Source organism: Ischnura elegans, chromosome 1 (assembly GCF_921293095.1).
Source record: "Ischnura elegans chromosome 1, ioIscEleg1.1, whole genome shotgun sequence".
Taxonomy (NCBI): domain Eukaryota; kingdom Metazoa; phylum Arthropoda; class Insecta; order Odonata; family Coenagrionidae; genus Ischnura; species Ischnura elegans.
This window is the reverse complement of record NC_060246.1, coordinates 65,699,551-65,723,774: the sequence shown is the minus strand read 5'-3', so window position 1 is coordinate 65,723,774 and position 24,224 is coordinate 65,699,551. Positions and strand designations below refer to the sequence as shown.

Below are 24,224 nucleotides of genomic sequence, written 5' to 3'. Positions count from 1 at the left end.
ACCGGACAAAAATTACATATAAATAATTTTAAATTCAAACAGAACTTTTTCAACTTTGTAATTCAACACATTTTCATTGATATTTTTTTAAAATGTGAATGCAATCATATGGTCTCTGTATGAATTTCTAAGGCCTTGCTTAATATTTCAGGGGGTGCTTGTGCAGAAAACGGTGTACTTGACTCCCAATCAAGAGATCAAAGGATCAAATTGTGGTGTCTCCAATTTTTTACAAAAAAATGTTACTTATTATGTATTTGAATTTTGGTTGCCAATGAATAGCTACTTCAACTATGTACTCTACTAGTGAGAGGCAATAGTTTAACCAGAAGGCACTGGCAGCAAAGACCCAGCCGATTGATTTGGTATCACACCGCCACATGCCTAGGGAAGAATAGAGTTCACCGAATCAGCCATAGTCAACTGCAACTACACAATGACTGCAGAATGTTATTTCATTACTGAAAATTGAGCTTCAAGCGTTAGAGTGAATAAAATTTATTTGAGTATTGATTATACTTTCAAAGACTGAATAAATATTGGGAAAATAATGGTCTTATGGCAAGCAGACTTGGCATTGGCACCGTGGCATAGACTACAGTAAGTGATAGTGGTGTATAAACACACAGATCGAACTGTGGTGAGGAAAGTAATAAGAAAACACCACATTGCCAGCCGTATAAGATGCAGCCTTTGCATTCAATTATGACATAATAGCAATCACCTTGGTAAATATTTATGAGGCATATAGTCCCCAATCTGATCTTCAGGTGGTGACTACAGGGCGAGGTACACCAATCAAAGGTGAAAGGACATGAAATTAGAAAAACTTTGGGGGTTTGCAGCAAATTGGAGAATTTGAAGATGGAGATGGACAGGCTTAAGTTAAACACAGGGGAGAGCAAAGTCAGACAGATGGGAAACACTGCTGGATCTTTGCCATCAGTGCCTTCTGGTTAAACTGCTGCCTCTCACCAGTGGAGTCGGGTAGTTGAAATAGCTATTCAGGATGACTTCTAGCACAACAGGAATAGAGTTTTTTCACTCTGGATATTGTAGGAATTGGAATCATGTTGAATGAGTGGAGAAAAAGAATGAAGGAATATCGGCAGCAAAAAAAGTATACAGTGGAACTTTGTTAGTACGTTTCTGAAGGGACCACGAAAAATGAACGTACTAACCAGGAAAACGTACTAACGAGGAAAGTAAATAATAGCAGTCGGGGTTATTGCAATCAGTGAAAAAGTCGTCATAATTACAATTACTATCGGTAGTTCTCATAGGATCGCCTTCCTGAACTCTTTTCACATTTAAAATCAAGAAAATGAGCGCTACATTGAAAAACAATACCATGTGAATAAAAATCGCAATTTTTCATAGATTTCCGAAGACGATTCCATGATTACGGCGTCTATCTCCCGTGATTTATCCTATATATATTTACAGAACGAGGACGAGTGAAGCTCAGACAAGCGAAGACAAGTCATTTTTCTTTCTCACAGCGTACTCGGAGAATATAACAACAACCCGGAGTAAGTCAACTGGTTTTTTAAACATCATAAAAATTGGGCAAAATTATATTGACTTTCAAATTACGGCAACAGCCGTAGACATTCGCTTCTGGAATGATACCATTTCGATTGTAAAATCGATCGATATATCGACTGATGACACGCAAGATTATAAGATTACGACGTATTTTCAAGAAAATTTTATATTAGACAGTTGAAATTTACTTTCAAAATTTGTCTAATGTCGTCTGCTTTCGTTCCGAGATCAAGTATTTTTAAGCTAAGCTTCGCGTGGAGATCCAGAGCATCGTCTGCTCCCGCAACAGTAGTCAAGTAAATACGCACGACGTCGAGTTTATGGAGCAGTACTGCTTTAGATAATGTGGGAATTGACTAATACCGTTAAGACTCATTTCTTCATCATGATAACTCGTGCAATAGCAACAATTGCCCACTCACGAACTTTGTGCGCAGCAGTGGGCACTCCCAAGCGCTCCAAAGGCAACAGAAGGTGAGGAGCTCGGGGTGGGGAAAATTGGGGCTTCTTATTGGCTGTAGTTTTTCGTAGTCAGACATTCCTGAAAAATGGGCGCATTTTATTTTTCATCACGTCACAAGAATTCAGAAATGCATTTGGATAAATTACGGTAGAAGAAAGAGATGTGGAATGAATGGAAGAATGTTAATGGCTAATAATAATAAATTAAATCATGAATTCAGACGTTTGCGACCCTTAAGAAGACACTAGAGAACGAATTGCGGGTTGCGTCACGGCAAGCAATTGAGCGTACTAACCAGGAAAGCGCAATTTTTTCAAACGTACTAACCAAATTCTTTTACCTGTATTTTGTTCGGATGGTACCGGGACCGAGGGAAATCGCCGTACTAAGGAGGAAAACGTACTAAGGAGGAACGTACTAACCAAGTTCCACTGTATTTATAATCTAGAAAGGAGTGGAACGGACACACAGAATGATAGCGCAGGTGAAACTGCCAAAATTCAATCCTTCGGAAGAAGAGATTAAATAAATACATGAGCAACTAGAGAAAGCCCTCAGCCCTACCAAAGGGAAGGAAAATCTAACATTAATGGGTGATCGGAACACCTTCATTGGAGAGGAAAAGGATGGGAACACACACTGAGAGTTCAGGCTAGGGAAGCAGAGTAAGAGTGGAAAAAGATTTGTGGAAGTCTGCAGAGAGAAGGTGTGAGTGAAGGCAAATGCATATTTTATGAAAAACCTCCAGATAAACCATGCATGAAGTAAAGAAGACAGGAGAAAAAGATAGACATCATATTGAATACTCTTCACTCTTGTAAGACAAATATTTAAGATCCAAGCGAAGCAGTGCAAGACATAACCCAGTACATATATCAACAGTCATCACAATTTAAGGGTAAAGAAAATTCAGCTAAGACATAATAAGACCAGAAAGATAAAATGAAAACAAAGATGGAATGTAAGGTCATTGGGAGAAGAGGACAACAAAAGAAAATTTGCTGCTGCCATTGACAAAAAGCTGGAAACCAGCCTTGGTAGTGGCAGGTTCAAGTCCTTGCCAGCCACACAAAAGGTTGAAGGCTCGAGTCCTGCCTCGTTAGGTTGCCCCTATCCAGGCCATGGATGTTTGAATATATTTGATTGTTAAGTTAAAATACCCTATGTAAAAGGACAATGGTACTGTTTTTGGTGGTACTGGAATAAATAAATAAATTGCAAACAACAAAGCATGAAGCAAGGAAATTTTCAGCAGAATAATCCAGGCAAAGGCGGCATCCCTTGAAAAGAAGAGTCTCTTGATAGCGGGAATTATAAGCATTGAAGTAAGGAGCAATTCATTCAGGCTCAAATTTGAAGCATGCTTCCCTACATGGCGATAAAAAATAGTTGATGACAGCAGCAGCATTATCAAGGCTAGAAGTTTTTGAAATGCATTGTTACATGAGGAGGATGAAGATGAAATGGATAGATTGTGTCATGGATGTAGAAGTTGAAAGAAGTGTAGGAGGAACCATGATTCCGGATCAGCATTCAATCAAGACTGGTGGTGGAGGATTTTCAAAACATTTTTGAAAATGAGGCATAATGCCTGGGCATTTTTGTGAACTGTTTGAATGACATTAAGTGAAATTTTCAAGAGAATGAGGATAGCATGGATCGCATATTTTTAGGCCTTGGAGTTCTTCTACTAGGATAGCTGAGTGGCCTGCAGAGGACAAAACAAGATGGACATAGTCAGTAGAACAGCCTAGGCAAAGGAAGCATTCTTCAAGAAAAGGAATCTCTAAATAGCAGGGAATAGATAATGGAGCACATAACAGCATTTATAGAAGAAAGGAGGAAGTATAAGAATGAAACATAACCAAAGAAAGGCAGCATATGAAGCTAAGGAATCAAGTCATCAGAGAATCAAAAAAGGGCACTGAGAAATGGATTGAAAGCTGCAGCAAAAACATTAATGGCATCATCATGAAGGAAACAGCATATAGCATAATCAAGAGACTTAGGAAAATTGGCACTTATGAAGAAGGGAAACTCAAATTAAACGTCTACAAAAACCTGTTTGGATACAGAAAGAATAGAGGAACAAAGGAGGGAATATTCTGCTTGAAATAATTGACTAAGAAAATGATTCACATGAACAAACCATCATGCATGTGAAGTCTTTGAGGATTTAAAGATGGCATTTGATAATGTCAAATGAATTAAGATTTTCTGTGCAATAGAAAAAGTTGGCTAATACTTCAATGACAGATGAACCATCATCCACCTCTACCTACACCAGATGGCCACAGTCCCCATACCTGTATCCTGACAATAATGTAACTTATCACTGGATCTCTATAATATGCTTATGGAGTAAGTAATGAAGTTAATAAGAGCACAAAGAATCAAGACTAAAACAGAGGATATTAAAATGCTGTGCTTTGCTGATGATGTCATTATCATAGCAAAAATTGAAAATAGTCTTCAAAGCACACTGGATGTAAATGAAAATTAAAATAATACTACGAAAATCAAGAAACTTATGAGCAAATGTGAGAACACAGAGTATAAATTCTGTCTCAAATGAGAGAGATTTAAGCAAGTGGAATCATTCAACGATCGGAGTAGCACCATTACCTAGGATGGGAGGACCATAACATACATAAAGAGTCATAGGGCCTGTTTTATGGATTTTAATTTATGGCCTAAAGAGGGCAGTGAGGGATTTTCCCCTTATCCCGACACCTGTTGGAATATTTTTTCATTATCTAATACAGTGGAACCTCGTTAAAGCGAGTACTGGCTATAGCGAGACCCCTGCTATTACGAGAGATAGCCGATGCACCGTCAATTCATCCTATAATAAGCATGTTAAAAATTTCGTTTTTACGAGGCCCTTTTGGTGTTGGCTCTCGCCATAGCGAGGGTTTCACCACCGGAAAAACTTACACCAAGACTCCTTAATCTCTGTCATTACTAGCGATCTGTTAGAAATGAAGTTAATGGAGTGCTCAGTGTCAAATTTATGTGGTAAACTATCGTTCGATAAATAAGTAGTTAATTTTGGTGAAAATATTGTGGCATTAGCATTCGTGAATGCTTGATCTTCTTTTGTTCCTCGGGCGGCAGAAAGCAGTCGTCAGCATACCCGCACGTCCATGAGTTGCATGAATAGAAAGCATTTGATGGAACACACCATGGCCAAAAAAACACCAAACACGTCTAAGCGAGAAAATAAAGGAGTAATATGAGGTATATTGGCTATTATTTGCTCCACCTCCGGTAAAGCGACAATTTGCTATAGCGAGTGTTTATTGGTGCACCGTGGGGTGTCGTTTTATCGAGGTTGCACTGTAATTTCCTGGGCACATGAGGCTACGAGCCCAGCCTCACTCACTGACACACCTACCAGAGGGTATCATCGTTATCTTCAAGAGCCTGACGGTGGAGCCTCTAGCCTGGAGACCAGGGGTAAGTCACTCAGGGTTCTCGTGGAGGCCAATTAGGTATATTTTCCATACAGTCCACTCTTTCGTTTTAACCATGAAATATCCGGCAATTCTGTAGCTCTCTTGGATTCTGGCCAATTGCGGACAGAACGAGAGACAGGGCTCAAGTCAATATGGCATTCATGACAGAAAGGCCTCTAATCTTCTCCCAGAGCATTAGAATGGAGATGAGAAAACCATGAGTGAAAAAACTTTGTGTGGCCAGTATCACCAAACAAGAGCAGAAGCAAGGAGCATTGGACAAGCTGAACAGAGAAGAGTTGAAGCCTTGGAGACTTGATCCCAGCACGGTAGGTGTTGAAGATCAAATGAACAGATACAAAGGAAAGTTTCTCAAGACCAAGGGATAAGTACTTGGGGCAGAAAAGGATGGAGACAAGGAAGAAGAAAACAGGGAACTCAAGGAACTAGCTTGAAAATACGAGAAATGGCTGAATGTCAACCATAGGTATGTATAACTATGACTGAAAGAATAATAAGATATTCATAATTTGGATGTTCTAAAGTCTATGATTTACTCAATTGTCCATAACAGATTGATATCATGTCCATTACCTCGTTTATTCCAGAACTGATCCCAAGGAGCTACTCACTACCAGCATGGTTTATCATGCTACTTTATGCCAATGCTGATAACTTGTTGGAATACTTGAAGTGGCAAAAGTGGTACAAGTGTCAAATTGAGACTTAATGGATTTCACAAATCGATCATGAAACCCTTTCATACCAACACTATTGGAATAAATAGTATGATAGATATGTATAGTATCAAACCAGGTATCAATCCATTATTGACAATAGAGTAAATCATTGACTTCAGAACATCCAAATGGCAAACATTCAAAGCTATACATTCATGTAATATTATTTAATCATTCATAGAACTGAAATCCTAAGAATCCTAAGATTCTGAGACTCTGGATTTCTCACTTTCCCATGAAAGTTCCTAAGAATACCAGGATGGGATCCAGGGGTTCAACCTCAGTTTCTTTCAACCCCCTAATATGTGGAACTTGCATGAAGCAAGGTTTGTCGAAGGAATGCCTTCCCCAACTTCAGGAAGAGACTCATCAGGGCATGCCAATCTTTCCTCAGCCTCTGTGCACTGATTATTTCCACTTCCTCCCGAAGATTAACTCAATTCCTCACTTCTTTCAGCCTTTATCTTTGGTTAACTATTTGATAATGCAATACTATTTCTTCAAACAATATTTTTTATTAGCAAAGTGTAGTTTATTGGTGAAATATGTAAATACATTTCGGGTTAATATTCTTTCAAATTTTAATAACTAATCTACCACTAACATTGTTTGTTTATGCAAGGGAACGTCAATGTACAGTAAAACCTGAATAAGAAGTTATATCCAATAAGATGTTTGATTTTCAATTCCCTAATTAGTCCTTGAGTAGTATATTAATTTTTCCTGGTTGATAAACTCCTGCTTAAAAAGTTTTCCAGGCTAAGACATTTTACTAACGATACTTAAAGGAAATATCTCCATTAAATTCTACCCACATAAGAAGCTTCGGGATATTTTTACATTAATTTTAATTTTCACTATGTCTAGTATCTTTAAAAATTTGGTAGAGCAGATTTATTTTCTATACTCAAAACAGTAGTAAACAGTAGTAAAAATTTCTTGGTAAAATCATATGATATAATATCTTTCTGAATTTTTGGCTTTCATTGAGTGTTTCTGGTGTACTTGAAAACACAATTGAATGTTTGACAAAAATGGAATCATATTCTCAAGGTTTACGGGAAAAGTTTAGCAAACATAACACCATGAATTCCTTCTTTTCCTCTCAATATTAGCAAAAAAAATATTTTGTTCAAATGAAATTAATTTACAATTATTTCCTAAGATTTAATGCAACAATGAATAACCCATAAATTTTCTTGTAGGAAGTTTTCAAACCTATTTGAAAACTTCTTATCAAGGTTCTACTGAAATAACTCTACCACAAAACTCTTCCACTAGTATAGTAGATACCCCAATTAAAATTTTTATGCATGCAGCAAAATGTAAAGAGAGCACGTCTTGAACTACATATACTTACTTAGCAATCAAAACATTTGACAGAAACTCAACAAGATAATCAGATGGCCATAGACAAATTCCAAAGATGACATAAGCACAATGAAGAGGGCTAAAATTATTTCCACTTGAAATCAAAACAAGAGTCAGAAGGTAACTTGGATGCCATTATATATTAAAGGTGCTTACGAGTTTTTTGATACTCTGAATACTGAACAATTTTTTTAAAGCTTTTCATTCTTTTGAAATGCAAAACATGCCACTTATAGATGCCTTTCCTGCGAGGGGTTAAAATTTTGCTGTATTTTTAAGCCACCTTTTGCAGCATAACGTTTTAAGAGGCTGATAATAAATATTGCAAGATATTTAATTGGTAAATAATTTGTGTAGCTTTATGCAAAGGAAACAAAATAAAACTTTAAATTACCTGCCTCCTAAGAAATTGTTGCTTGAAAGATATCTGCATTTTTCATTGTTTAGTACAAGGAACTCTTGAGAAAAGGTAATTATTAGGCACCTAGCATAACATACTATGTACATATATGAAGGGCATTTACCCTAAATACTAAATTCCAAAGGTGAGATGTAAATCCTGGTCAGCATTTTGGAAAATGGCAAATCAAGGTCTCTGTCCCGCAGACATACACAACTTGGATGGAAGTAAAAATCTACTACAGGGTTTAACTCAGGGGAAATTTAACCACCATAGCAAAGAAGTGACGTTCATCAATATCTGACGAAAATTTTCAACACAATCCTAATGAACTGCACATTATTACTGCATTTGACCATAGCCAAAAATCTTACCTTTTGCACTTCCAAGTTTGCTTTGAGGTTTGCCATTCAACTGAGCTCCAGATGTAGAAGGATTACCAGTGGGCTCCTTCTTGATCGTTCCATTGACCAATTTTGGTAGCTTCCCATTCACTTGGCCATCATCTTCCTCAACAGGTTCTTTCTTTATTTCCACAGATGTCCCACTGGGGCCAGCTTCTGTTGAGTTACACTGGAATAGTTAAATTAGAAAGTCTACATTACAAACCTTAACCATGACTCTGACGTAAAGCACAGGAGTAAATTATTAGAGACAAGCTGCCAATAAAATAGCATCGACGACATCAGCATTATTTGAGGAACGGCTGGTAAAATTTGATGGAAAAATGAGATTGTGAAATCAGAAAGTACTTTTGGCTTTGCATAATTTTTCTGGGCATTTGATTGACAAAAATTTCTTGCCACCTGATGCAGCATCTGAAACCCAATGAATGGATGCAGGGGTAATTAAAAATTTTAGGCAGAAATATCGTCCTCTACTCTTGCATCAACAATTTACTATTTATGATGAGGCAGTGCCCTTCAAATTTGGCATTCTTGATTCTTGGCACAATTTGTGGAAAATGGAGAAAGAAAAACAGGTGATGCCCCATCCGATTTGCCTAAATTTGATTCAGATGACATTGACTAGATTGCAACAGAGTGGAGCCTCTCGATCTCTGATGATGTTCACTTTAATTATTGCATCTCCAATGAGGAAACCATTCAACTCCATGATCTCCAAATTAGCCCATCATTACTAATTAAGTGTTAGCTTAGTTGTATTCTTCCGAAACTGAGAAAAACAATAGCCTCAGTGATGAAGTCAGCAAATACTTATCATTTACACAAAAGTGGCTATGGATGTTTTCTGGGTGGTATAACTATTTTACAAGGCAAAAGATTTCGATGAAAAACCTGAAATTAATCTCTTTACTAAAGACATTGACCTCTGAAGAAGAATTTTTAAAGCCAAGAAACATAGGAGCATCAGAAAGAACATTTGTAAAATATAAAGTCTTGAATTCTTAATTTTTTATAAAATAAAATTGCATGAACTGTTTCAACCCATAAAAACTGATATGCCCTACATCACCTTTTTTTATCAAAAGATTGCAATCAACATTTTTATGTAAGCTAGCGTAAAGTCTCATTAAAAAAATAAATTTGCTGGGAAAACTTTATTCTGATGAACATCACTTACATTTTTTTTTTGAGTCAACATTAACATTCCAGCGCACACCAAATCTTGCTAGTGTAGTCGTCACACCTCCGCATTCGAAATGACACTGCTTAAAAACCTAATCGCCGTTATGATGATAAAAAAATTTACTCACGCCTATGTTTGCTGCAAATATAATTAGTGAAATACTTGTCGCCACACGGTCAAAATGAAGATTACAATATCTGCTGCCGTGACGAAGTCTCAAACCCTGGCCCCCCGGATGAGAGCCAGAGACGCTCACCACTAGACCAACCAATCCATCTGTATGGAGATGCGTTATTTTGGGATTATATAGCGCTTGTTAGAAACATCGCTCGAAAATTAATTACTTACAGCCAAACTAAGGCCCATTCAATGGAACCACTATCAGTTCAGAGATGTGTTCACCATTCCTAATGTCATTAAAAATACGGCATTGAAAAAGGCGGAGCAAGATGCATGGTCTCCCTTTTAAGTTTCTATTTTGAAGGTCAATAGTTAATTATTTTTGTTTTAGAAGTATGATATCTTTGTTTAATCAGACAAGAAGTAAGTCTAGCATTTTTGTGGACAGTATTGGAAATGTACGTTATAAATATGAAGTAGGCATGCTTCCAACTAGTGGTCAAGCCTGACATTCAAGCTTAGTAATTGCATGCATGGTGGGTGGCCTGTTTCCATGATCCATTTTCTTCATTGAAATTTTACCTGTGTGGACAAAACAACTCTAAATTGCCATGCCATTTGGTCCATCCAAGGGGGTTGGATGCCAAGATTGCCTTTTTTCAGGGTATGCAAGGTAAGGAAAAGACAGAAGTACACCAGCAATGCTTATTGTTGCCTGGGCTTAAAGCACAAATACTGACCATCATATCAATCAAACCCATTGAATTCTCTGACTTTATTTCCTGAGTGCTTACACAGAATTAAAGCGTCCTGGCTAATAAGAATACTTACCACTTCAGCAGTTGTATTTTTCCTCTTCTTAGCTTTGGCAGCCTTCTCTCTAGCCTTGCGGGCCTCCATTTTCACCATTGCTCGGTCCAATTCTTCATCACTTGGATTCAATGTGACAACATCGTCTTCTGTAAATGGTTTCTGGCACTGCAAAGAAAATCAGATTTCCTAATTCAGATTTGTAGAATTCCATGGTCAGAAAATTAAAAAAACCACTTCTACCCCACAATCCACCCTGTAGAATGGCATCGTGTTCCATTAACAACTTTAGTAAGAGGGTAAAAATATAACTACCATATTATTGACATTCAAATCAAATATTTTTCACTCACTTTTTTCATCCTTGAACACAATTTTTAATCTATCTCTACCCAAATAAGTATGACGAAACCCCACTAAGATTCCTAAAATAGAACCGCTACTTGCATGCCTCCTCACACCACCACCCCACTCAGAAAGCAGCTCTAATCTCAACATTAGTGCACAGAGCATACTCCATCTCTAACCTAGTCTCACTTCCCTCGTAAAAAAGACATTTCGTGGCAGCCCTGGCCATCAATGGATACCACATGGTGCTTAGTAGGACCACAAATAAAGAAAGACAAATCCAAAGTAAGACAATAAATCCAAAAATGGAGAACTCCAAGGGAGTGGGTTATGCCACAATCCCCCCAATGCAGCAGGAACTAGCGAAAAGATAGCGAGACTTCTCCTAAACATTGACATTACCACATGCTTCAACTGTGTTAAGAATATGGGAGAACTTCTTCCGACTCCTAAGGACCGTATCTCAAGCCTATGAAGGAGTAGACAAGATTGAATGCAGTTGCGGAATGTCATACATCGGGTAGACCAGGATAGCAGTGGAGGGCTGCATTCATGAGCATGGAAGAGCGGTGAAAAATAAACATTTCCATCTGTCAGCTGTGGCTGAGCATACTTTGTGTGAACAAGGACACGACATCAACTGGGAAGAGACAAAAGTTATCGCCAAAGAATTCGGATATTTTCCCAGGATCTTCCAAGAGGCAATTGAAATATCTAAACATCCTCATAATTTCAATCGAGAGGATAACCACCAACTCCACAGCATGTGGAAGAGACTCTTTGCCCCATATCCTCATGTCATTGATCACAAGACGACCAATCAGTGACAACACACACCACCTATAATAATGCTGCCCATATAACGACGGCCAAGACACGGCATCAAGCACTTTGACCTGAAGATGCCTGCTGGAATGCAGGAGAAACTGTTATCTCCATCATAACGACGCCGTAAAGAAACCAGAAAAATTCAGCCTTCATTGCTATTGCACTGCGGAAGCCTTCGCACCAACTGTATGCGTTAATGCCTTTGTCGATTGCCATTCTATATCTCTGTTGATATTAATACTAGAACTTCATTTGAAATTTCCATGTGATGATCAAAGAAAGAAGAATTCATTTCTAGCATTAGATTTCTAAGATGAGCAACAAACATTCTTTGAAAAACAAACACTGCAAACAGCAGTGGGTGTCCAAGTGGAGGAGATAGGAAAGAGCCTATCTGAGCAGCCGAGGAAGAGCCAGGGTCCACGCTAAGTTGGGCCTCGAGAGAAGACCACACATAAGGGTCTATTGTATACAGTTAATTTCCTCCACCATGTGCCGCATGTATGCGGCTATCGTTCATTTGTGCAGGAAAATTGATGCCAAACTTGTGAAAAAGTTAACAATTATATAACATTTTATCATAATTATAATTTTATAATGTAATCAATGTTAAAAAAGGTACACACAGTCTGGATTGATCAGAACTAACTCATATTCTGTGTATATGATTATAAAATATGTACGCATGTAGGGATTTTGTGCGATGATATAGAAAAAAAATAAGACCCGCCAATTGGAAAATCAAGCCAATTGTGTGCTGAGGAGAAATTAAAGCAGCTTATTCCTTAGAATCAGAATAAAAGAGTTCCATGAATCAATAAAATTTAAGTACACATATAGCTCAAAAAGGGATCTTTTGGCACTCCTAACTGAGTCAGATTCACAACTTCGAATCGAAATGCAAAAGGTTTAAGAGCACAAAACTGTCAAGGGCAGCATCGAACAGAATATGATTTAGTCCCATGACCTTACCATGGTCAGGGGCTGATTAACACACACTCAGACATGGTAGTTGTCCAGGCAGCCAAGAGCAAATTCTCCAGATGATAAGTAGAATTTGGATATTGAGCATATTGGTCATTTGATGCTCAGTTAGGTGCCAAAAGTAATTTCTACAGGAAAAATTCATCTAAGTAAAAATTATATCAGACTCAAAAGTTCTGCCAGTTAGTACTTGAGCTTTTAAGCATTTTGACAACAGTTAGATTTAGGATCTTTGACAGAGTGTTAACCTCCATTCATTTCCGCCATGCTTCAATAACTGAATTCCTCATCACCTTCACAATGATGAACCAGAAAGCCATCGATATGTTGGTGAAAATGGAAAGTATCAATGGAAAGCAGATATGACTATACTATTTATTGCTTCAAAAACAGGGATTTTCAAGTACTAAGGATACTTCAAGTCCACTTTTATGCCAGTTCCTAGTATAGTTCAGTTCCTGTCTTTGGTTCTCAGTCCTGCTTCTGATCAAGATTTTCATTTTCATTGCTTATTTTTTTTAAATAAATTTGTCATGCTATTTTTTAAGCATCAAGTTATCTAATAAGTGACTGGATCGATAACATTACTGCTTTGTAAGTATGCCATGTAAATTATCCAAAAAATTATGCAAAAAAGATTTTTGTACTGATACTTTTAGGCCTCAGTTCCAAATCCAGTTCTACGCAAGAGAACCAATGAAAGCGAGTACCAAAGAACCGAACTGACTCATACCTGGCAATCACCTTTGAAAGAGGCAAAGTGAACTTGTAAATGAATCAATTATTCACAGTTAAATGCTTTTTTAAACTCTCAAAAGGTTTGAAAACCTTAGAAAAACCATAAAAGCAAGGAAGTAGAGCATAGAACATCTGATGGTATTAAAGGGGGAAGTAGAGAAGATTAGTAAATGGAAGAGGACTGACAAGGAGACTGTAGAGAAGGGGCAGAAGAATATTAAAATAGGAACGATAGAGAAACAGAGAAGTCAATTGGATATGTGGAGAGCAGGATTATGATTTGAATATATGAATGACTCTGAGAGGAGCACGGAAGAAACAATATGGTAATTGAGGAGAGAAACAGTGGATGAAAGTAGACACAAAGAAAAGTAGGATAATGTACACAGAAATAAATAAATAATACATCATAGCTAGAGATTAAAAAAGCAAGAGAGGTGCAGCAGAAAAGGCAGTGTGACAAAATAGAGGATGGTGTAGCATGACATTCATAGGTTGGGACAAATAGCTTAGGCCATTTGCCATTAGATAAGGGTAGGCAGGGAAGGTTGGAGAGAAACTCAGTGATGGCTTTAGGCTGCCCTTACCAAAAGGTGCCAAGACAAAGAGGTCGGTGTGCTCAACATCATAGTAAATGTGATACTTGTAGGTAAAAAGAGGACAACTCATACAAAAAATCATTGGATGTAATGATGAGTGTTTTCAAATAGTACAGGAGTAGGTTTAGAGTAGGTAGAGGAATATGAAGTAATAGGGAGGAGTAAATATAGGATTTTTATGATATTGGCAATAGACCAGAAATGTCACATATGTATTGAGGATAACAGTGCAGTGGATGAAGATAACCTGGGACAAACTTTTCCATAGGATATGTGAGAAGTCTTGGCCACATGATTTCAGGATGAAAAATCTAATGCCCCTCAATGAAAAAGAAGAGAGTCACATAATTGTCAGACTTCAGGACTTTTAGCCCATTATCCCAAGCGGCAAAAATTGTCATGATGATTATAAACAATAGAAGGACAAAAGGGGGACATTTTTTTTACCAGGTTGATTTCTGTTTTTCACCATTTCTTCATTTCTGTTGAATTGGCAGAGAAATCAGTGAAATTTGCAGTCGAAAATCAGTGAAAAAAATCATATATGCATAGTAAAGTTGATTGTAGCAAAATGTATTCAACTTTATATTTTAACTTAGAAGGATGGAAAGAGTTTATTCTGGACGCCATTGGTTGAGTGGCAAAATACCACAGAAACATTGATACTTATTTACATGCTTTTGCTTCTAAAGAAGTAATTGTTTATGAAACATCCCTCAACCCTTTTATTTAGATAGGTACCTAATAATTACGAATTCTTTCCAAATTAGCAGTGAAAAGAAATCTTATTCTGAATCAGTTTCACTAAATTCTAATTATGTATATCAGTCTACTGTAAATAACAGGGTGATGCACATAGGCAAGAGATAAATTAATTTTATTACTCCACAACCAAAGACAATAGCCAACATTTGTTTTCACAATAAGTTTAATTGAATACTCAATCAAAAAGACGACAAGAATTAATATATCAAAAATGTATGGAGACGAAATCACAAGAGGATAGAAGGAGACAGGATGTAAATGAGGTATTTACAGAGATGATGTCAAAACCCATGCTTGTTGGGAGGATGTTCGGTAAGCAGAATGGGGAGGAGGAGAATTGGGATTATGTGCATAGTGAAAAATAAATGGCCTTTGTAGGAGGCAAAGGAGTAAATTCAAAGGTTGGGAATGGGAATAGGAGAGGTTAGTTAGCAAAATACATAGTATAAACCTTTCCTTTCACAGTATGCAACATCTTTCCAAATTATCCACATCAACCTTCAGATTGAATCAATGAGTGTGGAATCAATCAACCTTTGGAATAAATCAATCCAATAAAAGTAGCTTTTGGGTATTTTTTTCAGATTTGATCACAAATTGCTGAATTTTTGGGAGAGTAAAAAAAAAAAGTTTCGTACAGTAAAGAATGAATGCGAGTTGAGAACAACATTAGAGATTAATAAATAATTCTCTAGTTTCTAGCCGAGTAAGAAAGTTTTTGGATGATGTTTCAATGGAACACAATTAAATGAATATAGAAACAATACATAAACCACCACATGTAGGCCTCGGTTAATGTCGGCCTCTGTCGGTGTCGGCCATGTCAGCCTCGGTGGCAGCGGGGATAAGTCCTCGCCTACCATACCGAAGGTCGCGGGTTTGAGTCCCGCCTGAATAGGTTTCATTCTAGGACATAGGTGTGTGTGATTGTCTGTTGTTGATTGTTTAAACTCCAGCTGTAATGGCCACATTGTACTGTTTTCGGTGGTAATTGAGATTAAAAAAAAATAATAAAACAAAAACTGCGTGGGAATTTAGTGTGTGTGAAAGACAAATTGAGATGCAGACCACCTGGAATTTGTTGCATCCCATGTCAATGCGAGAAAATATACATCGGAGAGACCAAACGCACAATAGAAACCCCAATAAAAGGGTGCTAATGGACATCTTTTCATTCTCCTTAAAATAAAAATTGTTGAACTCATAGGCACAAAAGGGCATACTCCCACTTTTGTAATACTGAAATCCATAATTTGAACTGGCTCTATTGTCTGTGTCCCATTAAATACTTTAAAAATATGCTATACATTCTCATTTTAACAAAATAGATCATGATTTTAATCAATGAAAAAGAAAACTCATACTTAAAAAAATCTCAAATGTCATTACATAAGAGTAATGTGGATTGCCTACCTGATCATGCCTAGCAAAATAAGATAAAAGCAGCATCACAGCCTAATGTATCATTGATTATATCATTTTTCAACCAAAGTCACTACAGGGCACCAAAGTTAATTCCTTACACAATTATTTCGTATATCTATATATATGTATTATATAAAAGAGGATGTCTGTTTGTCTGCCTGCTATGAATTTCCAAACGATTGCACAGATTGCAACCAAAGTCATTACATTGGTACATCTAATGCTACTTAACTCCATAGAGCTACTTTTGATTGTATCCGATGCATCCTTAGCATCATTTTCTCATTACTGTTGTTTATGTGATGCAATACAACTTCTGGAGTTGGACATCCTGCCAGGTAGGCACACCTCTTGACACACTCAAAGGGAAAACAAAACGCTAAGGGCACTACACTCTAATGCTCTCTATGTAAACCTTTTTGCCAGGGTATGCGTTATCATGATGATTTTGGTATACACACATACAGACACACATAAAGATCAATGTTGTGGATCGGGGTGTAAGCTGATCCCTTACGCGGTATAAGGAATTCAATTTTTCTATTATTTGCTGTTCAGTGCAATTAAAAATCCTGGTATGTGACCATGAATTCCAAGTTTCCCATTCCTATCCTTCCTGAGCAATGCTGGATGGCCTGCTAAAAAAATTGCTATTCCCTCTATTATTGAGTCTGTATTCCCAATTATTTTCTCATTGGATACTGTGTGGGCAGAGGGGCCATACCATATGTATTTTTATTTTTTGCTGAGGAAGCAGTTAATATGGGTCATTAAAAAACATCATGATTGGTTTAGAATAATACTCGATCAGAAAAAGTTCCAGCACATTGTCATAATGCAGGTGTCGATAGCAGAAAATGCACTGATAATGAACCCAGGACATCTCGTATGTATTTATGAGGAGGATCAGGAAAACATAGGTTATAGCAACACTAACTATCAGAGGAAATTTTTAGAAATTCCTTTATGAGCAATGCTGGATCATCTATTAATGGAAAAAAATGCACTCTTCATAAAAGATTGCTTGAAAACTGATGAACTGAAACACAATTACAAAACCTTTACGGGGATCACAGTGAGATTTAAGTCCAGTTTCTACAACCCAATACAACAATATTTCAACAATTCTTCTCAGTGGTTGTGATTGCTGTCATAAAATTGCACAGACCCACATAATTCTACTGCTAAAAATATTGATAATTCAAAATACAATCACATAGTGAAAAAAAGGAAATACATATGTAGTATGTATGTATTAAAAGCAGCAAACCATGCCTGAAAAAACTATGGCTAATTTTTGCCCAAGTATTCCAAATATATATCCTGATAGAGCCTCAGTTTGATCAAAAATCATTAATTAACCAGCAGAAGTTTCTACAGAGATGAGAGGGATGAACGACCTACAAAGTTTCCCCCCATTTTAGAGGATATAATGCATATACACATTAGGCTGGAAACAGAAAAAAGCCTTTACCTCTGAGCCTACAGAAAAGAGCATGTTTAACCTAAACGAGCTCTTCTGTTAGGTATAAGGTGATCAGATGAGTGCCAGGAGAAAACCCTGCATTCTTCTTCCCTTACTATAAGGATTACCAAGCACACATAGATGAAACACTACAAGCGCCCAGATAAAGAAGAAGTTCATAGTGTAGTAGATAAGGAGTCAAAGAGGAAGTCCTTCCCTAATTGTTGTACACGTACATGTTGTAGATTCTCAATTTAAGTTTAATTATAAAAAGGGCCAAACACATTTTAAAACAGCACGTGTATGAATATTTTTGTGAATTTGGAGTGGTGGTCCAAGGCAACCAGAAAGTTGAGATATTCCTTATTTTAGCAGTTGGAGCCATATGGAGTCGGTGGAACAACAAAGTGGCAGCAGCAAAGATGATTTTGGTGAAATATCATTTAAAAAGCTGAAACTCTACTGCTGTCACTTATAGGCCAGTTTCCTCATCTCCTTAATATCGCCACAGTGCCATTGTTAGACAAACAAAGTAGAACCAAGAGATTACTGGAGTCAAATCTAGGAGCGCAGTGGTGAGAATTATTCTCTTGAGTTTACTTTATCTTACCCATTCTCATATTGTTGAGTAGTTCAAAGTACCCTATCCACTTCCCTGAGCAACCCCTGACACCTAAAGCTCACACTCTTCCCTCCAGCAAGAGCTGGCACTTCCATAGATAGCAAAATTTAGAAGAAAAAGAAGGAAAATAATTAATGGAGCACCATGAACCTCTGCTAAATTGCACACAATGTCGTTTACGCTTAGTGGAGAAAAACATCACGATAGTACATATTTTGAAGGGTTCAGAAAATGATAAGGTCACGCTAATGGTTATAGTTTAAGTATATCAGGACTAGGCACAGGGATAACTTTACAGGAGTCACCAATAGAGAACCATTGTGCAAAAAATTCACATGGAAAAATCATTCGCCTTGACAGGGATTCGAACCTGGATCCCCTGATTTCTGGTTGAGTGCTTTAGCCAGTTAAGTTACCACAGCATTATTCTTCCCTGTGGAAATTTGAGGACTAGTCTAGACAGTTTCACATTCGAGTTTTAAGAGGACTTCATGAGTAAAATTGGCAGCTGGCTAGAAGGTGGTGGGAAACCACTTCAAGGAACAGAGTGCAAGATGCGATAACATAAGGACTAAGAATGGTGATCTTCTGGTTGAAAATGAAGATCAAGTGAAGAGATGGAACGAATATCTGACAGAGTTATAAAACAAAGTAATCTTACAGTGGAATAAATTGAAGAAGAAAGTGAAGTCAAGAAGTATTAAAGAGGAGCTTCAATTTTAATATCCAAATTTGACTCAGCAGTGAAGGACTTAAGGATGAAAAAAGCATCTGGAGTTGGCAATACTCCTGCAAAGTTAATTAAACATGCAGGGGAAAAACAACAATTCAATTCTATGAAGCCACCTGCAACATATACTCAACAGTAAATGAAGGTACATTCTTCAAGAGAATAATGTCATCATTTCAATTGCCAAAAGGTAGAGAGTAGAAAAGTGGGAAAATTTAAGGATCATAAACCTGATGAAACAAGCGTTGAAGATATCAACAAGGATTCTATAGAGGAGAACAGAATGGAAAGCAAAGAGATTTCTAGATAAATATTTCTCGGGTTTGCATCCAGGTTAAAGCTTTTATGCAAGCCCGAACCCGACCCGAAGCCTGAGCCTGACTTTTATGCAGTTTTTATGACAGACGTTTCGGGCTTGCATAAAAGCTTTAACCTGGATGCAAACCCGAGAAATATTTGTCAGAAGTATTCACCAGGAAAAATTTAAATCATTTAGATTTCTAGATGACAACCAATTCAATTTAAGGAAAAGCAAGGGCAGAATTGAAGCAATATTGGCCCTTGGGCTGTTTGTAGAGAAAATGGAGTAGAGGAAAACCAAAATACATCCTATTTTTATAGTAAGGCTGTTGATAGCATGGATTGAAACCAATGAGGTAGAGCAAACAATACAATATCTCATTGTTTGGAACACAATGCGTTATATCCTGAAAGAAATTTGAGTGTTCCACAATGACTGTAAAATTATTCACAATTTATTCGCGGATGATCAGGCATTGATTAGCCAGTCAGTGAGGGGGCTTCAGGCTCTAGTGGATGCATTATACGAGCGTTGCGAGGAGTATGGGATGAGGATTAATCATAAGAAAACTAAGGTTATGCTGTTTTGTAAAGCATCACGAGCGAGGAATGTGAGACTCAAGATAAAAGTTGGTGAGGAAAAACTTGAGCAGGTTGAGCAATTCAACTATTTAGGCAGTACGTTAGAGGAAAACGGATACAGTAGTAAGGACATAAGGAAGAGAATCGCATGAGCGAAGGAGGCATTCATGAACAGGAAGGAGCTTCTGAGAGGATCATTGTGTAAGAGTTTAAAGAAAAGGTTAGTGAAGAGTTTGATCTGGAGTGTAGCTCTCTACGGTGCGGAAACGTGGACACTGAGGAAAGAAGACGAGAGAAGATTGGAGGCATTCGAGATGTGGGTATGGAGAAGAATGGAGAGGGTGAAATGGACGGAGAGGAAAAGGAATGACGAAGTGCTGGATATGGTTGGTGAGAAGAGACAGCTTTTAGATGAGATACGGAGGAGACAGAAGGTATGGATGGAGTTGGTGCTTAGCGGTGAGGGAATGTTGAAAATGGTGTTTTAGAGGGTAGAATGTTAGGGAAACGAGGGAGGGGAAGGAAAAGAATAGGATTTTCAGATAGATTGAAAGAGAGTAGGCCTTACAGTGAGTTAAAGAAAGTAGTGCTGGAAGGAAAGGGAGGCTCCCAGCTCACTTCTTGAATACTCCATGAAAACCTACCTTAATCGGTAGAATACCATAATAATAATAATACAAAAAAGTACTTATATCTGTCATTAAATCTGGACCCCAAAGCTAAAAAGCAACCCATGATTTTTAATATTTTCATTGAGAAGGCTATTGATGAAATAAAAGAGGAAGTGCCAGAAGTGAAGACCCACAGTAAAAAATTAACATGCTGTGATAAGCTGATGACATAGAAGTCATGGGAGTGACAAGAGGGATCTGAAAAAAATTCTCACAAACATGGGAAGGAAAATGGCTAGGTTAAGACAGAAGATCAACATGAAGTAAACCAACACATTAGCCTGCTTTAAAAGAGAAGAAACTAAGGGCAATGTTAAATGAAGAAACGAAAAACTTTTCGGAGTAGAAAAGTTCTGATAGCTGGGTAGTTGAGTAACCAGCGAGGGACAAAGCAAAAGGGAAATACTCAGTGGAATATCCCGACAGAAGAGGGTGTTCTTCAATAAGAGGAGTCTATTCACAGCTGGGAATATAAATGTTGAAGTAAGGAAGCAATTCATTTGGACTCACATTTGGAGCATCCTTCTTAATGGTAGTTTGGCAAGAAAGATTAAAACAGCAGAAAAATCGAGGTTGGAAGCGCTTGAAATGTAGTGTTACTAAAGAATGATGAATATGAAATGGATTGACCATATGAGTAGTATGTTAGCCTTAAATAGAGTAGGAGAGACAAGAAGGCTTATGATAACATTAAGTAGGAGATGGAAAAACTTAATTGGCCTCATAATGAGGCATGATGGTCTGATGAAAAAAATTGTTCATGGACAAGTTGAAGGGCCAAATGGCAAAGGAAGGCCTAAGACGATATATACAAAACAGATGATTATTGATGTAAAACAGGTGAATCATAATTGTGCTAAAAGATTAACTGATAAGAAAACAGTCGAGAGCTGCAACACACCAATCTTACGATTGCTGCCTTTTGAAGATGATGATACCAGAAGAAGACTGATGTATTCACATAAGGTTCTGCTGAGAATACATATTACACTTAGGCTGTTATTGGGTGATGCAAGTCAGGATCCTGATTCGGGGTCACCTTAGTTACTACACTGATATTGTAAAGCCTTACTCCAGTTCCCAAGCTTGCTCAGGCAGATCCCCAAACCGAGTGCATAATCACCATTGATTACGTAAGTCTTGACTCAAATTGAGTCACCAATTTCCAAGACACCTGTTGCCAACACGTTACATATTTAAAATTAAACATTTCATGTGAAATGAAATCCGAACACACAGTCACTTTCAAAAGTTCAAGGACAAAGTTTGTGGCATCACTTGAGCTTCTCAAGAAAATTTAATTTTGCTTACTTCTTTTGTGATCCATGGTGATGCACCACAACAATTTCATTTGTGTGAACACTTAGGTATTATTACAAATTTATTATTCTTTTTTGATTTCCATTGGATTTAATGATTATTCTGTGTTCATTTACTGCATACTTTCCCCTCCTTTCACTTTTGGTCCATGCTTTATGCATTACGTATAAGACATGTAGTACATAAAGAACTGCTGTGACCTAATGGGCAACATGTGCTGCTAAGGAGGTGATGAATGAGGGATTGGGTTCCCATCATGGGATATTTCAATCTTAATTATTTTTAATTTTGTTCAGCAGTTTTTTTATTTACAGTTTGCTACTCGTCGAAAAATTTGCTGCAATTGATTCATGAACTTTTTTTCGTGGTACATAATTTGTCATGTGCACGTTGGGAATTGGTTAAGGGTTAACATATCCTTTTTAAGAATGACTATATTTTTAAGGTTAGCAATTAGCAAAAGAGGGTAATTTGGTAGAAAGGATGGACAAAAACCGGTCGTGGGCGCCAACGAACAATTTCAGAATTGGCACAAGGAGTAACGCACTTCATTTTATTAATTGAAATTCAACCTTTGCCCAATTCCTAATTTTAATTTGACTCATTACCATTAAATAATGTATATAAATTATAAATCAATTACAGAAAAATTTTCAGCAAGTGGAAAACTGTTCATAAAAAATAACGATGGAACAAGATGAAAAAAATTAGATTTAAATATCCTGGGGGTCTATTCTCTAACTCGAAGCTCCCGTCGTGGTAGCTTCGAACTAGCTACCAGAATTGGCTACCAACCTTATTCTCTAACAGGGAGTAGCTTTCTCAGACCGAGAATTTCTGGTAGCTTTCTCAGACCGGATATGGGGTATGAGAAATATTTCGTGCGAACTCAGTTTTTACTCTTAGAACCAATGAAATCGCTCGTTTCATTTCGTAACCTGCGGGAAAATCATAATGTAGTCGTTCTCGGCTGACTTTTTCTTCTAGTTGAAATTAATGTGCTTTGTAAATTACGAAATGCTGAGTGCCTTCAGCTTTCATAATAATAGAAATACGAATAATAATAGAAATACGTAGAAATAATTATATTTGGCTAAGCGGCTTTTATATCAATTCAATAGTTTCGATCGATGCAGCAGTTTATGTCACGATTGATAATCATGTAGGCTATGTAAATATAATGAAGAGAAAATGTTAGTAAACTATCAACACATTAAACCAATGCTATCACATTGTCGTTCTAATTCCCGAGAACTTAGCACTCAGCGCTCCTTATGCTTTTGCCTGTTTGATGCAAAAATTTTGATGACCAACTGTTTCTGTGCAGAGATTGTACCTTCTTGCACCGCGAGAGAATATCGCAATAACATGTGCATACGATAAATGTATATTATTTCGGGAATATCTTCAACAAAGTTAATGGGAAGGTGGAAAAAATTATGTTTGTAAGTTACGTCATTTCACTCAGATTGGCCTAAGCAATCATTTTAGGCTCACAATATGCTTCAAACGATATTTACACAAAACTCTACTGTCGTGCCGTTCTCACGACGGCTAAATTAATATTTAAATGGTTTTATGAATAAGTATTATATGCCAACCGCCAAGCTTGCACTATTGCAAGCGAGGGCGATTCATTAGAACTTGACCATCATTATGAAAAAACAACCTATTAAACGTAGTTCCTTCTCCCAATATTAAAGTCATATTATATTATTGTTTTTGTGATGACTTCCTCCGTGGGCTTCTGGAATATCCATGGCTACACTTTCTCAAAATTCAAAACAAATACACCAACTTAACTACCGGCACTGAAATTAAATGCGTATATACGGCCAAAGACACACAAATGAAAGCAGAATGATATCATGAACACATTTATTCATTGGAAGAGCAAAAAATTTATTAATAACTATCATGAAACACCTTACATTGCATTATAACACAATAATACATCCACCTCTCTACGGTCTGCATCTATGTAACACTAAACCCTCTTCACACAATCACTTCACAACAAAGATCGTTGCTAATAATGCACGGTAAAGTTAATCATAAATGTATAAACACTTGCAAAAATAAGACATCCATCTCTGTGCAGTGGATACATTGGCATTGGTAATGATTTCAACGCATCAATTAGTACCGTCACTACAACAGTCTCTCGCAACATCAATAATAATCACTGTTTTCGGGGTTTTTCTTCTCACTAGTAATGACTTCATGCAAAATAAGATTTCACGTGATATAAAATGATTGAAAGCAACATTTTTCTTCTCCAAATAATGAAATCAACTAGTTAACGCGATCGATAGTTCACTCCGAAACATATATGTTTAGTCACGAA

The 24,224-nt window shown here is 37.2% G+C and overlaps 1 protein-coding gene across 2 annotated transcripts in view; it reads right to left on the bottom strand.

The window, feature by feature from the left end:
- LOC124162386 (replication termination factor 2) overlaps positions 1-24,224 on the bottom strand; it is a 37,021-nt gene that overhangs the window by 743 nt on the left and 12,054 nt on the right. For both annotated transcript variants that reach the window (XM_046538908.1, XM_046538917.1), the window contains exons 5-6: positions 10,522-10,668; positions 8,355-8,553 (exon numbers count right to left, since the gene is read on the bottom strand). In XM_046538908.1, coding sequence (XP_046394864.1) covers positions 8,355-8,553; positions 10,522-10,668 — 346 coding nt within the window. The remainder of the gene's footprint in view (positions 1-8,354; positions 8,554-10,521; positions 10,669-24,224) is intronic.